The 16,005-nt window shown below is 54.0% G+C and overlaps 1 protein-coding gene across 1 annotated transcript in view; it reads left to right on the forward strand.

Annotated features, from left to right (window-relative positions):
• The first annotated feature begins 7,013 nt into the window (after nt 1-7,013).
• ITGA3 (integrin subunit alpha 3) overlaps nt 7,014-16,005 on the forward strand; it is a 45,536-nt gene continuing 36,544 nt past the window's right edge. The window contains exon 1 of the mRNA XM_006276682.4: nt 7,014-7,292. Within this exon, the coding sequence (XP_006276744.1) occupies nt 7,123-7,292 (170 nt within the window). The 5' untranslated portion in view covers nt 7,014-7,122. The remainder of the gene's footprint in view (nt 7,293-16,005) is intronic.

The following is a 16,005-nucleotide window of genomic DNA, read 5'->3' on the forward strand; positions in this document are numbered from 1 at the left end:
GTCTCTGCCTTACCCAGATTTAATCCCTTTGGGACCCCCCCTCACCACCCCTGCCTTGCAGTGTCAAGGGCCTTTCTGTGATGATTTGGGGAGCCCTATTCCTCCCCTTCTTGGAGGGGGAGGGCACCCCAGCTGAGGCTTTCTCCTCTTCCTCCCCCTACTTGGCAAGTTAGGGAACAATCCCCACCCACCCGCACCTTCCCTTCTCCCTGTGCTGCCTGGCTGGCTCCCAGATGAAGTCTTCCCCTCCCTTCAGATGGATGGAGTGGTTCCTCACACTGAACCCAGCTGTCCCTGCCACCACTGAGCCCTGTTCAGGATGCTGCAGGCATGTGCTGCAGCTTTGGTGTGTGGCTGGAGAGTGTCCTGGTGCGCACGTGTCAGGATGCTGTCTGTGGCACACACGTGCTTTGGAGGCACCAGGCATCTATCTGCACTGCCTTTGTTTCTGGCTTAACCAGCCTGACCAGTTCAGCAGCCAGAAGGAGATGAGAGGGTTTCATTGTCCTCTGTAGAGTCCTGGCTCTTGCAAAGCAGCTCAGCACAGAGTGACACTGATGCTGAAAGATTCACCACTGCAGGACTATGAGGAGAAGTCACAGTCCATGGCATCTTCAGATGCTTGAGAGCTGGAGGGAAGACTGCACCCAGCTCTGGCTGTGTGGGGGCAATCCAGGTTAGGGAGGGGTCAAAGCTGGTGGATACAGTAGGAAATGGTCCTGCTTTGAGCAAGGGGTTGGACTAGATGATTTCCTGAGATCCTTTCCAGTCCAGCCCTCATTTTCTATGATTCTATGATGCTACACTGCAGTGTATCTAGTTGCTGCAGGTCCATGGAGAGTCAAGGGATACAGGGGCTGCCTTCACTGCCAACCCATCAGCCCTGCCCCCAGCAGTAGCTGATGCTCTGGGCTGGGATCTTGGCTTGAGCTGCTCGTGAACCAGCCAAGCTGCAGTTGGAGAGGGATCCCTGAGGGTCCTGCTTTTCCTCCTTCAGTGGCACAGGTAGGGGAGCAAAAGTGACCTCCAGTATGCAAAGGGTGACACCCTTCACCTTCTGGACAAACTGGAGCTTGATCCCCAACCTTTCGGGGCCCACATACATGCATCTCACCTGCTTGAGCTGAAATGGGCTTGCTTGGACCCGTGCTATGGAATCCATGTGGGTGAGAACACCATGGGCTCCTCCCCTTCCAGCGCTGGAGACACAACAGTGCTGGTCCTATCAGCTCTAACCCTTGTGTTTTTTCCTGAGCCCATCCCCATCCTCAGGCCCTGCCGCATGGGAAATCCAGGTCATCCTTTCCACCGCGGGTCTATCCCGTTCCCTCCTTTTATCCTCTGCAATGTCCAGAAACACACTGTAAACAGCACTGCTGGGGTGTGGCAGTGACTGTAAATATCCTCTGCAGATGAGCCCAGGATAAGATGCAGGAGCTGGGAGCCAAGCCAGCATGGGGCATGGGGAGCTGTTGGGAAGATTTACTAACACTCAACTCCCACCCGAGGTAGCGAGCAGGTCCCAGTGGGGTTGGAGCCTGGCTGCAGGCTGCTCTCCAGTCCCACTGGGCTATGACAGATGGGAACAGGTTGATTTGCGCTCGCTGCCAGGTGTGCACCTCTCCAGCCTGGGCTTCTCTAGAGCTTGGCTTCACTGGGATCCCACTGGAGGGGGAGGCCTGGAGGTGGTGGGGGTACATGGCAGTTGCATTAGTGCCATGGGGCCCTTGCTGAATAGTAGGGTGTGGCTAGGCTGTGAGGGGTGGAGGGGAGCCAGGACATCCAGTTAGCTCCCAATAGGGCTTATGGACACACCCAGGAGAGGTAGCTTAGGGGCTGCTGGAGGCTTTGCTGGGAAAGCATAGAGCTCCAGGGCCCTCCCTTGACTGAGGCAGTTAGTGTCTGTTCGTAACCTTCATCCTACCAGGCCTAGGACCCCTCTCTGAGGGCAGGTCCCTTCTGCAGTTGAGAGAACTCCCTGATGGCTTCTGTTCTCATCCTCTGTCCTGCAGCAGATCCTGTTGTGTTTTTGCCTCCTTATAGGTTTCTGCTGGGGATGCCCCATGAGGAAGGTCTGCCTTTCCAGCTCACTCTCCTGAGGAAGTGGCATGCAGGTGAGAGAGTTGCTCTCCCCAGAAAGCCAGGCAGAGGTGCCAAACCTTGCTTACAACTCAGAAGCTTGGAGTGGGGAGAGCCGGAGCTGGATGGGACCCCCTGCACAGCGAATCCCAAGGCAATGAAGGAGGGGCCAGTTGCACCTGCAAGCTCTCAGTGGAGAAAGCAAATTGCCCCAGATGGTTTTGCCGCAGAGGAGCAGAGGGCTACTCAGAGAGCGCTGCCTCCCATGGCTTGTGCCCTGGTGGCCTTGCATTTGGGGAGCTCCCTGCCCAGCCTGTGCCAGGCACCCAGCCTCAGACAGGGAGCTGGGAGAGGGAACCAGCAAGGCCAGGTAGCTGGAAGGCCCAGAGGGCAGCTGGGGCAGTGTGTCTGCCGCAGTCCACTTCCTACCCTAGCAGTTCCTTTTCTAGGCTCATGCGTGGCCTGAGTGTGGTATGTGAAGGAGGGAAGCTGTGGGGAGGGAACTGGGACCTTTTCCAAGACTACAGGACAGCCCTAATGCAGTGAGCTGGAGTGTTGGGGCACTCACAGGAGGGAGCTAATATCTTGGGGAGAGGGGATGTTTGGGGTGTCCTCACCCATAGGCCTGGCTCTGAGGTGCTGCCCTCAGGGCAGAGAGATCCTGGGTGTACAACCGTCCATGGCCAGCTGAAGACTGACCCCCCCTACCCATAAATCCAGGATAGTAAAGACCCAGGTGTCAGTTCAGCCTATGGGAGTGGGCACAGCCCTGTTGTGTCCCAGGTGTCAGGGGTCACACCTGCCCTAGGCCCTCTCTGCCCCCTCACACCAGTAAAAGGGGATGCCCTGAAGGATGGGGAGGGAGGCTGGTTGGGTAGCTGGAGTCACACATGTTTCTTATACATAGTTTTCCCTGAGCTGTGGGAGGAATCCTCCCCCCCCACCTCCCCGCAGAAAGACCTTCCTCTTCCTCAGGCTCCTGACCACCCCTTCCCTGCAGCCCTTCTCCTCTGGCTGCAACCATTGTCCATCATCCATCCAGGCCGTTCCTGACAAAGGGACCCCCAGTCCATATACCTGCCTCCCCTTTAGCATCACTTCCCTGTACCATAGTGCTCTGGCCCCAGCCATACTGCACGGTGCTCAGGGTGAAAGCCAAGTTGTGCATTTCAGGAAGGGCGTCTCCTTCCCAGGGGACAAGTTCATCCAGGAGCCTGCTGGGGGGTGGGGGTGGCGGTGGGGTGGGAAGGTGAGGGGAGGTTGTCTGACATTTGCTGGCAGGCACGTCCATTCCTGGGGGGAGCTGGGGTACATCATCAAGGAAAGTGAGTCAGTTGGTCAGCAGCCCTGAATTCTGGAGAGCATCATCGTCCCTCTCGTGGCTGCTGATGTCTCTCAGAGGAAATGTATTCCTGCTCTTTACTGAAGACAGGGTGAGTGCTAAGGTAGCTGGCAGGATATAAAAAAGGCTGCCTGCCTCTGATGTTGGCTCAGCCTGGAGTGCCTGGCACGGCAGACCTACTTCCATTGGTTGGGAAGCCTCCTGCTGGCTGCTTGGTCAAAGGTCTCTTTCCTTCCTTGTGCAGGGCTCAGATGAGGCCATGCCTTTTGCTGCACTGGCTTCCTCAGTCCCCCAGGCCTGGGCTGGCAGGGAGAGATTCTGCCTGCCCACAGGAGGGGATTCTCCATTGCCCTGAACCGTGGGAGGTTCCAGTAGCATCCGTGCAGAGTGTGTGCAAGGCCAGAAGTACATTATATGGGTGCAGATCACTATGCAAAGTAGTTGTGACTCTTTCAATCTTCCCAGTTCTCACGGTTGGGACAGAGTGCTCTTAAATCCAGCTGAGCTGAAGGTGTTCTGCCCTTAAGAGTACCTGCTTCCTTCTTAGGGACCAAGTCACCTTCTCCATCCCTTATCACTCCCTGACCCCCATCAAGGGCAGGGCTTTAAGTCTACAAGGGCTGGGCCAGCCGCCCACACCTACTGGCACTGCACAGGCAAATATTTGCAAAGGCGCTGGGAGATAAAGACACCACTGCCCTGGTGGGTCTGGATCCGTGCAACCATGGCTAGAAATACAAAGCCTTCTTTTGTGCCCAAGGCTCTTGGGGATGGCAGATGGGGAGTCCAGGTCTACAAGATGGCTGGAAGGAGAGTAAATGCAAGACAAATGGGGCTTGGAGCCAGGGACTCCTGAGTCCCAGCCCTACCTCCAACAGCTCAGCTCTGCAGTGGAGAGGAGCGCAGTAGTGAGGATGGATGACATGGTCCTTGCCACTGATCCCCCATGCCAGATTGGACTTTGGTGGCCTGGACTGGATTGCTTTGCAGGCTGGATCCAGCCTATAGGCCATAGGTCGCCACGCGCTCCATGGCCTTGACATGTATCACTCCACCATTTACCGAGCCCCGTGAGAGCTATGGCAGGAACAACTCAGATCCTCCTGTTCCAAAAGCACACGCCATTTCTCCTGCTGATTAAAGGAGAGCCTCCCTCAGCTGTATAGGCATATGACACACAATCCAGCAGTTCCAATTTCATCCAGTAGAGAACAATTAGTGACACAAACCCCTGCTGTAAGTCAGGATTGGTCTGAATTGCAAAGTTCAGCCCCAGGGTTTTGTTTTAGGACTAAATTCTCTTGATTGAAGGAAGATGAACTGCATTGAGTAGATCCCTTTTTCTAGCAATATATTATTTGTGTTGTTTCACTGCCTGGAAACCCCAGGTATGGATCTAGACCCTATTGTGCTAGGTGCTGTACAAACCCACATACATCCAGATCATAGAAAAGCTGCTTTGAAACAATGCTTTGAGGGAATAGTGTTGAAAACCACAGGGGTCACATCCTGCTGTTGTCTAGTTTGTACTTATCATTAAGGTGTTTGTTGTTGTGGTTTAGCTAATGCTTGGAAGAGAACAGCCAGGAAGGCCAAGGGGCTGAGAAACCCCACAGGAAGCAGACCTCCCTCATTCTGTATCTGTCCCCAAAGCAACAAGCATAAGCTTGCCAAAATCAAAGCGTGGGCGTGGGAGCAGCCACAGTGCTCAGCATCAGCATTGTGCAGATGCTATTCTAGAGCGCAGCAGAAGCGATACAGTGGTTCATACTCAGGGATGGTACACTGCAGCCTGGAGGGGCATATATCAGGTCAAGAGGTTCTTGGTTGCAGTGTGTGACACAGCAGAGTAGCATAGTTGCATCAAGGCAACCTCTCTGCACATAGCAAGACTTAGATCCTGGTGCTTCCTTGTCCTGGCACACCCCTTTGGGGCTTCCTGTTAACCACCCTGCGGCTGAGAAGTTGGAAAGTGAACCCAGTGGAAGATAGCACGTGGCTGCTGTGCACCCTTAATTCTGCCCTCTATTCGTGGGGGTGGAAACGGAAGTTTCTGAGGTCATGACCGCAGTCATCTGTGCTGACTGGTGCAGGTTGCCAGCCTCACGTGGGCCTTAGAGTGCTCCCAGTGCTGTGAAAGTGGAAGCTGCCTGCAGCAGAACCGAGGGCATTAGAGCAGCATGAAGGATAGCGATTACACATGGGCAAAGGCTGTTTTCCCTACACAGTCATCTCCCCCATGGAAATGCAATGCAAACCCCATACCTTTTTTTTTTTTTTGGAGATACAGTGAATGTTGGATTGACAATGATGCTGGCTCCTGCTGTACCATGCATGTCCCATCCCCCCCCCCAGACTTGCAGATAGTTTGTAGAGGAAAGTCCTCCTCCTGCAAATCCTGGTGTGTGAGTGCAGTGAGTTGGCTTGCAGAACTTGCCATCTTGACCAGCTGCAGGGATGGAGATGGAGAGCTCAGCAGGGGTTGGGGTCCTGTGGAAATAGCTGCAGCATTGGGCTTTGCTGTCCAGGTATGTCCCAAAAGGGATGGTGCTTCCTTGCAGCTCAAAGGCCACCTGGGTTCATTTCTAATTAGGGCCTTAGGATGGTAGAGCCAGGGGCTCAGTCTCTGAGCACGCCCTTGGTGGTCTGCGCACGCACTTGTACAGGGCTATTGCACTGCGGTGAGCAGTTATGGTGATGTGATTAATTCTGGTCTCTCCTAACTTTTGAGTCATTGACGCAGCACTCTCCTCTCCTTCCTGGCCTTTTGTTCTTAATCCCTCCTCAGGCTTCAGTGTAGTGTTGTGAGTGCACAAGGTGTGTTTCAAAACCTATGAAATGGGGCAGCTGTCCTGCCAGTGGGAAGTTTGCACTGCAAAACCAGCCTTGTGGCTGGGCTGGGGGACGCCAGCCAGAGCTTCTGAGCCCTGGTGTGCGCCTACCTGGAGTGCGCCAGGCTGCCACCCCTCTGCCGCCTTGTCCCGAACCCGCTGCTGAGGTTCCCCCCGCACCCTTTTTGTTACGCCCCGCCAAGCCCCAGGACCTCCTGGCCACCCTCCTCCTGGCTCTGGCCAAGCCGGGCACCTGCAAGAAGGGGGCGCGGGAAACCGCCGGGCTCTTCCTCACTCCTCCTGGCAGGGTTTGACTGCTCCACGTCCGCAGGCTCTTTCAAGGGGCAGTGGGCACTGCTCCGTGTCCCCCTCCACCTCTCCAGGCATGAACCTGCGACCTCCCTCCCCTTCCTGCTTTCTCTCTATTTGTGGCTGAAGTGTGCGCGCTGGGCAGGCTGGCAGTCACTCCTGGGGGGCCGGAGCCCACCTCACACGGGCCAGGACGGGGATCGGGGCCGGGCCGGGCCGGGCCGGGCCGGCGGGGAATGGGGACAGATGCCAGCTGCGGGCTGCCGCCTGCCAGGACACGGCGGGCTCCCCTCCTTCCGCGGCGGGGGCCGCCGGGTCCTGCCTGGCTCGGAGGGGGCCCGAGGACCGGGGCGGGCGCGGCGCGGCGCGGCGCGGCGTGGGGTGGGGGGGCGGCGCCCCCATCCTCCTCCCCCGGGGCGGGGCGGGGCGGGGTCGGGCCGGGCCGGGCCGGGCCGCGGAGGGGCGGCAGGTGCCCGGGAGCGCGGGCGGGCCCTTTAAGGCTGCAGTCGCGCCCTTCCCCGGAAGAAAAGAGCGGCAAGGTGGGGGCCGGGCGGGTGGATCATGGCTCCCGGCGTGCGGGCGCTGCTGGCGCTGCTCTGCCTGGCCGCCGCCGCCGCCGCCTTCAACCTGGACACCAGCTCGCTCGTGCTCAAGCAGGGCGGCGGCGCCCGCGCCTTCTTCGGCTTCTCTGTGGCCCTGCACCGCCAGAGCCAGGGGCAGAGCCGCTACCTGTGAGTGCCGGGCGGGCCAGGGGGCGAGGGGTGGCAGCGGCAGCCGGGCCAAGGGCTGCCCTGCGATGCCCGGCGGGGGACGGAGCAGCAGCCAGTGCGGGGCGCCGGGAGGCCTCGGGGGCATGAAAGGCTGGCACTCCCCCGTGCCTGGGTGGGAGGGGAAATTGTCTGTCTATGTGTGTGTGTATGCATCTATCTCTCTATAGAGGTCTAGCTATATACACATCTGTCCAGGGGTGTACTTGGTAGCCGTATTGGTCTGAGATGAGAAGGCATACAAAAAACTGGAACTCTTGGTTCCAAAATGGTCCCTTTTATTTGGGATAATAAAAGGGATCGTTTTGGAACCGAGAGTTCTAGTTTGCTGTGTATCTAGATCTGTACACTTTTATATCTCTCTTGCATCTATATATAGATATGTCTAGAGATGGCTAATAGATGTGCACGCGCACTAGCTCAGAGTTTCCTCTGCTGGCGTCTTGATTTAGTGGCACTGACCTGCCGGGAGCCCTCTCTCTAAGCTCTCAGTGTCAGGATAACGTGCTGGAGTCCGGCAGTGCCTGACTGAGAGCGAACAGCCTGGGATTAGTATTCGCAGGGAGAGGCGAGGAATTCTCCAGGATCAGTTGGGCATTCCTGCAATGCTTCTCTGCGTGGGTCAAGCCCTCCCAAAAGAGGACAATCTGTGGCTCTCTCTTGCTGCCACTCTTTTGCCCCCAGATCCCCACTCCCTTGGGCAGCTTGTTTTCACTGAGAACCTGGGCAGCTTGCTTCAATAAACTGGGAACCTGACTTTCCTTTCCATTCGCCTCCTGCAGCCTGGGTAGATAGTGGCTGGCTCCTTGGACAGCAGCATCATGCTGGCTTGAGTAGAAAGGCCGGTGCGATGCCCATATGGTCCTGTGCTGTCCTGCACCTTGCATGAGCATTGACGCCCCTGCCCAGTGTTACTGCTCGGAGGCAGTTGTGCAGCACAGTCACTTTGCAGTAGCAGAAATGTCTGCATGAGAGCCACAGGGACTCGGGCCCCTTGGGGGTTTTGAAGTCGGGAGCCAGCTGGAGGGTCTGTCTCTTCTATTGAAGCACAGATCTTGTGCCCGAAAGAGAGCTCTCACTGCAACAGCTGCAGGGACTGAAGGCATCTGCTCTGCATTCCAGAGATTCATGCTGAACGCTGGCTCTCCGTGGAGTGTGGGATTCTTTTTTCCCTCTCAAGAGGGAGTGCGCTGGTTCTGTGTTGCTCCCTCTCTAGAACAGCTGCTGTGTTGGGGAGGGGAGGAGGTGGGTTCTTTGCAGGGAAAGTTGGCTTGCAGACAGGACCATGTGCGGTAGGAGTTGACGGTTGTCGCTGGGCCTCCCCTGTGCTTGGGAGGTGTTGAGGGAGTGTTGTGCAATGGTTAGAGTGCTCAGTTAGGGCTTGGGAGAACTAGATCTAGCTCTGTGCTGTGCCAACAGGCTCCCTGTGTGCCCTGTAGCAAGTCACTTAGTTGCATTATGTTCAGATCCCTGCATGGAAGTTGAGGATATTAGCCTTGCTTGACTCACCAGGGGGTGTACATGAGACCTGGGCCAAGCCATCTTGCATGTGCCATGGAGTAAGGGCATATTGGCATTCATAACTAACGTGGAACCTATTGCCACAAGGATGTCTTGGAGGCCAGTAGTATAACCAGGTTCAGAAAGGGATTAGACAAGTTTTTGGAGGGGAGGTCCATTGGGCAGACTTACTACTGAAAACTGGCAGATTGTCACAGGGGATGCATCATTCTGTATGTGCATGCCATGGTTATTACTCTGATCCTGTAACTACTCATTTGCTACTTGCCCCTGTTGGAGACAGGCTACTAGGCTGGGTGGACCCAGGGTCTGACCCAATGTGGAGGTTATGATGATTAGTTACAAAACAGCTGACGCATTTCACACTTACCCCCTAGCTTACCTTGTGGTAACTCGTCTGCACAGTTGTGCCCTTAGGTAATGGAGTTAATAACACAGAGGGATCCAGACTAATCTAAAACCCACTCTTTTACAAGGCTCTTTCCTCTTCCCAGAACACTCTCACCTTGGGTTGGCATGGGACCCAAATAGACTCTTGTCCATGATGGAGACCAAGTGAGTGGATCCTGTGAACCAGAGGATCTTTGCAGTGAGCCCACGGAATAGGGGCTCTTGCCAACTCCTGCTGCTCCTAAATCTGGCTCTGCACTTTGCTTCTGCTCCCCAAAGTCTGAAGCCTGCCCCTGATGCCAAGCTCTGACGTTCTGATTCATGCCAAATACTGGCTGCTTAGACCCTGCCCCAACTGAGAGATTCTTCCAAAACCATGTCCTTAATCCATCTATGAGATCTGGTCTCCCAGCTGCATGCATTTGGAAGGCATTTGCTGTGACTCCCACACATACTCCCTGTTTACTGCTCAAGCAAGGTTCTTCCTAGAGTGGGAGTGGAGGGGCCTACAGGGACAATCATCTGTGGCTGGGGATGAGGAGGGAGTAGGTGGGATGAATGCAGAGCCGCACATTCCTGAGAAGGACGGCAAGGGGAGTCCGAAGGGCAGCAGCAGCTTTTGCAAGCCTGACCTTGAGCTGGTCCTTCTTCTGTGTATGTGTTAGCTTTGGGATGAAAAAGTTGAGCAACTGGGTGCTAAAGGGCAGGTATGAACTACCTGCATCCCCACGTGCAGTGCTGCAGAACCAGCTTGCTGGGTTCCTGGCTGTGGGTGAAAAAGGGGCCTGCCCCTGAAGCAGCAGGTGTCAGACCCAGGATGTAGGCTCTGGTAGTCTCATGTGAACATGTCTCTATCTCCTGAGCACAGCCTTGAGTTTGCTTCTCTCCCCAGACCCCTGCACCAGCCTGAGCCTTTAGATGGTGTGAGTACCAGGGATTAAACTTGTGCCCTCTGAATCTTGGTGTGCATGTCTGTAACTTCATCCAAAAGGCCCAGCTCTGGGAACCGAAGCTGTAACTGATACAGTTATATCAGCTCTGTGACCGAGCCACTGCAAAGGGTAGTGCACACAGTGCCAGGCTGGGTGGGTGTGGAGTATACTTGTGTCTGTGGGGTGGCTTGCCGTGGCAATACCCACACAGCCCCCTGTGTCTCTGTGCCAGCATTGGGCTGTAGGAATCAAATGTCAACTCCTCTTCTAGCTAATGGATGTCTCAATATGATCCTACCCCAAACCTGAGGGAAGGTGGCTGGTAGTGGTGGTGGTGGGAGTGGTTGCCTTCCACCTGCTCTTCCCTCTTTTGTGGCTCAGCCTTGAGACTTGGTGAAAAAAGTGGCTGAGTTCAGGTTGCATTGTGGACTGGAGAGGAGTGGGCTAGGATTGCAAGCAGACCCCACCTAAGTGGAACAGGGTCTAGTCCCCAGTGACCATCTGCCAGGGTTTCTGTTCCTGCTGCGGTGTGAGGACAGGTATGGTGGTGACTAGGCTGGTTTGGTCAGGACAGGAGGGACAAGGGATCCCAGTGGCTCTTTTACCCTCCCTTCCCCCCCCCCCCCCCCCCCGGTCCTGGGCTTTTAGTGCTGCTGTTGACCCCTTCCCTCCCAGCTGTGAGGTGACCAAAGTGTCTGCCCTGCTCTGTGTGGCTAGTCAGAGGCAGGTTTGCAAGGCCCAAGGACTGTGGCTCCTAACAACCCCCCCCCCCCCCCCCCAGTAGCTGTCTCTTGGCCCGCCTGCTTCCTGGTCTGAGGTTCTTGTGGTGTGTCTGCTGCTGCTGGGAGAGCAGGTCTCCAGACGTGTCGATAGCAGCTCTCACACTCAGGAAGGGCTTCGGTGGTGAAAAAGCACTTAGAACAGCCAGATTCTCAGCAGCTTCAAGCAGCGGACCTCCTTTGGAGTCGGCCCCCTGTTTGGAGCAATGTGGCTCCTCTGAGGTCTGGGCTATAGGCCCTCAGTTGATGTAACTTCTCAGAGGAACACTGAAGTCAGTGGGGCTATCCAAGTTTATACCAACAGAGGAGCTGGCCCCGAATGTCCATTATTTCTCTCTGCTGGAATTCCCAGGGGCCTGGTAGAAGCTGTGAGCATTCAGATTCCTACAGTGCTCACTCCCCACTGGCCATTGGCCCCTCTGTCATGGGCAGGGGGGTGTTTCTAGGAGGTCTGGCTTGGGGTCCTGTCACTGCTGCGCTGGAACAGGTTGGAAGTGGCCTAGCTTTCTCATTCAGTGACCAACACCAGTACAGCAGGAGGTTCCTTCCTGACCCCTGGCTGACTGGGATCCTGAAGGATGAGGATGGTGCCAATGCCCATGACACTGCACAGGAGTCTATTTCCCTGCTAGCCTCATTTACGTAGCATCTGGGCCCATGCTCATGTTGCAGTCTTGGCCTGCGCACAGGCCATCACAGTGGGTCCTAAGGTGCTTTATGTCTGGGGTTGAATAGCAGGTGGCAAAGAGGGTTGAGGTTACCATAGAGAGGGGCTTAGTGTTGTACATGGGTCTTGGTGAGTTCTTACGTCTCTCATTTGGGTGGAGTGAGGCCAGGGAGAAGCAGTCCTTTGTGGAAGAAGGCATCAAAGCTGCTGATTCCTTTGTACCTGGTCGGGGAATCCAGAAGAGAGGGGACTTGAGTGCCGTAAATACAAAGAGCGTTCTCTGTTGTAGTTCTTGGCTGAAGACATTGCCCTGTGGTTCTCTTGGCTTCTGCTTTGGTCTGTGGTGCCCAGTGGTGTGACTTGGCTTGGAGGAACTGGTCATGTAAGGCACAGCTTACTACATAGCCCCCTGTGCCGGATGTCTAGGAGAGCAGCCTGCTATGGGGATGGGGGAGGCAGGCACAGTGGGCGCTGCCTACTCTGAGCTATTCAGAGTACTGCTTGGAAGACAGCTTTTGATACAGCTCCCTGTACCCATGTGCATAACCTAGGAATTGCAAGAGCAAGCCAACCCCAGAGCCCCACTGGTTTAGTAACCTGTCTGTAAGTTTTCTAAAAATATGAGCTGTGTGCTCATCATCCATCAAAAAGGCATGCAAAATGTTGGGAATTATCAAGAAGGGAACTGTAAACAAAACAAAGTATTATTATGCCCCTTTATAAATCCATGGTGCATCCACTTCTTGAATACTGTTCTGAGTTCTCGCCCCTTCACTTCAAAAAAGGACATAGAAGAACTAAAGAAGGTACAGAGAAGGGTAACAAGGATAATTAGTGGTATGGAAGGGCTTCCATATGAGGAGAGACTGAAAAGGCTAGGCCTATTCAGTTTAGAAAAAAGGTGCTTGAGTGAGAGACATAAGGGTTTACAAATACTAAATGGCAAAAGGAAGTAGATAAAGATTTTTATTTACTGTCTCTCACAATACAAGAACTAGGAGTCACAAAATGAAATTGGTTGGTAGCAAGTTTAAAACTAACAAAAGGAAGTTCTTTTTCACACAGCATGCAATTAGAGTGGAACTCGTTGCCAGCGGATGTTGTGGAAGCTGACAGTTTAGCCAGATTCAAAGAGGGACTGGACATATTCTTGGAGTAAAGGGGCATCAGTAGATATTGAGCACAGGAGTTAAGGGTACAGTCTCTGAATCAGAATTGCCTAGTCTCTGAATCAGAATAGCTTAGGCTGAAAGTGAGAGAGGAACAGTGGGGAAAACCCTGGTCATCCCCAGTTCACTCTCTCTTTCAGTATCCACTATTGGTCATTTTGCGACACAGGAGACTGGGTGAGATGGACCTAGGGTCTGACCCAGTAAAAGACAATTCTCATGTTATTATGTTATGATCATGGCCAGTGCCAGCTGCTTCCAAGGAAAGAGCCCTGAAATGGACCGTGATGGAAAAAGCTGCCCCTAGAAGAAGTCTCTTCCTGACCCCTGCAGGTTAGCAGTTGGTAAAGGTCCTGAAGCATGAGGGTTATGGCTTTGATCCAGCAGAACACTTAACATGCCATAACTTCTAGTCCCCTGCGTTTCAGTGGGAGGACTTGCAGCTTTGCATTACACATGCTGTGAGTGACTTGCTAGAGCTGGCTGCATGTTTGACTTGCTTCTAGCCACTGGTGGTTTGTTATCTCTCACTTCATCCACCATCTTCCTGTTAATTTTGTTGTGGAAATGGGTAAGTAGAAGCGACAGAGGTTATCTGCCCCAGCCATTACTTTGTACATGGCTGTCATCTCTCTCCTGTTTCCTTATTGAATAGCTTTCAGGCACAATTTTTCTAAAGCACCTTATGATGTGCAGGCTTCTCAGTCTCCTGGATGGTAAACACCGCTTCAGTGCACTTTTGGAAAACAGACTTGGCACTTCAATCACTTCATGCTTTGGAAAAAAGTTCCTTTTCACCTCTTCAGTCTTTTTCTTTTTTTTTATATAAAAGCCACTGATGTTTCTAATCTGGCAGTTGATGATGTGTTTGGGTAGTGGGCTGGAATGGTCCAGCTTGGGGCCAAGGTGATAGGACCTGGCTACTGCTGCTAGCACCCCCATTTCTTCCAGCTATGGCATGATGAAAGCTCCCCACTGTTGAATGCTTCTTGCACTGTGCTGATCCTTGTTCTAACTGATTTCTCCGTCTGGCTCTGGACCTCTTCTGTTCCTAGAGGGTTTTGTGGGTTGAATGCAGTTAGGATCCAGGACTCTTGGGTTCTCTTTGTCACCATGTCACCACTGAATGGCTGTGTCCATGGACAGCTCACATAGACTTACTTTTTTTTTTGTTTTTGTCCCTGTTCATTGGTTTGAGTGGCTTATGTTTCTGGTGCTTGTTCTGGGGCACCAGTAGAGCAGATGCTCCGAGGGGGTGAGCATCTGGGTGCTCTGACTGCTGAGCAGCACTCGAACTGTAACATGAGGCCTCTTGGCTTGGGCATTTTGGATTGGAGGCTGCCAGTAACAAGGCTTGTAAGTGTAGGGAGCTAGGATTGAAGCAGACCTCAGGCTTTTCTTGGCTCTGAGTGATTTCCCAGCAGTGCAGTGGTCGCCCTGTGTCTTGGTTCCCCTGCCTGCAAAACAGTTGTTATAAAACCCCACCCTGACAGTGGGGCTGAGGGCTTGGTCCTTAAATGTCTATAAGAACAACTTGTGGCCTCCTCTGGGCAGAAGCCAGAGGGTGCAACTCTTGGTGGGAAGGGAGGGAAGAAAAACTGGGACTTGGGCAGGACCTCGGGGCAGTGCTGAACCCCCAGTTGATCCAAAGACTTCCTAGGATGTGCTGTGTCCATCTCTGCCCCTTGCCTGCAGAGTCTGTTGACTTGGCCTATCTACTCGGTTGGAATAGAAGGAAGCTGAAACAGGGACCCTCTTCACCAGGATGGTGTAGCATAGCCCGTTGATCAGCACAATGGGGAGCTGAGACTCTGGGAGTCTCTCTCCCATCCTCACGAATGCAAGCAGCTTCACTCACTTGCCCACTGCCTGCCCCACTCTGCATGACTGGTTAGCTCAGGGGCAGGCAATTATTTCGGGTGGAGGGCCGCTTACTGAATTTTGGCAAGCCATCGAGGGCCGCATGACAGGCAGCCAGGGGTAGATAGAAAATATTAATTTTCTAAATTTTTTTAGGGTCCCTGCGGGCTGGATAGAATGGCCTGGCAAGCCGCATTTTGCCCACCCCTGGGCTAGCTAGCTATAACAGCTACTAAGGAAGGGTGGTTGGGGCCTGGGCCACTTTTTTCAGGCTCCTCCCACTGAGGAATAGTCTCTGCCCCCTCTCCGGGATCCTGGTGGGTACATCCATGATGTTCAAGGATCACGCTCGGGAGCACTACAGTGAGGCCTGGCTCACCTGCTCCACACGTGCTACATAGTAGGGGCCTCCACAGCTGGACTAGAACTGCACATCTGTATCCCACTTCATAAGCAATGTGGCAGTACTTCACCTGCCTGTGCCCTTCCCTCCCTGGCCTGGGCAGATATAGGATGAGGTTAACTCACTGACCCCAGGTGCATCTTGGACCCAGCCTTTCAAGACTAAATGGGGGAGCTACGAAGGTTGGGATTGAGACGACCCCTCCCCCAGCCGCTAGTTGCTGAAGACTCTCTTCTTTCTTGATCCAGCCCCCTGGTCCAGTGGAGGCAGCTGGGAGGAAAATGTGCGTTCTACTTCTGGCTGCACAGTGATCAATCCCTCTTCCTCCTCTCTCTCTCTGCATCTCCCTTCCCCCTTCCCCTTTGCCTCCCACCTTTTCTATCTCTGCTGTTTTGACTGCACGCTCTTCAAACCCCATGGCTCTGTACAGCATGGTGGGGCCCTGCTGGCTCTGTGGGGGAAGACCCTGCAGTAGTATTAAGACATGTGAGGACACAGTCCCTGGTTGGCTAAGGCTCTTAGAGAAGCTCTTTTTTTTTTCTAACCAGAGTAGCAGAAATTAAACAATTTCTTTAGAACAGCTCCTCCCCCACCTCCCAGGCCATTCTTTCCCCCAGAGAGTTTTGCTAATTCAGGAAACGCTTTTACAGGCCTTTCTTGCAAATAGCCAGAATTCACGTGGCTGCAAGTCGGCAGCCGAAATCTCTCGCTCCCTCCTCCTTCCCTTCCCCACTCTCATCCCTGGCTTGGTTTGGGACTGTGTAAAATCTCTAGGTGCTTGAGAAGCTGTTCACCTCCTTCCCTGGAGCCTTTGCTTCTTGTCTTGGCAGGAGGGTGGCATCTACTTTAGAGTAATTACAAAGGCTATAAATTGATTTGCTTGCTGTATAGTTGTTCCAGGTCCAAGAGGCTGATGGGGGATTCAGCACTTCAAAGGAGCTGCTTTTTCTTGTTGA

This window comes from Alligator mississippiensis, chromosome 4 (genome assembly GCF_030867095.1).
Source record: "Alligator mississippiensis isolate rAllMis1 chromosome 4, rAllMis1, whole genome shotgun sequence".
Classification (NCBI taxonomy): Eukaryota; Metazoa; Chordata; order Crocodylia; family Alligatoridae; genus Alligator; species Alligator mississippiensis.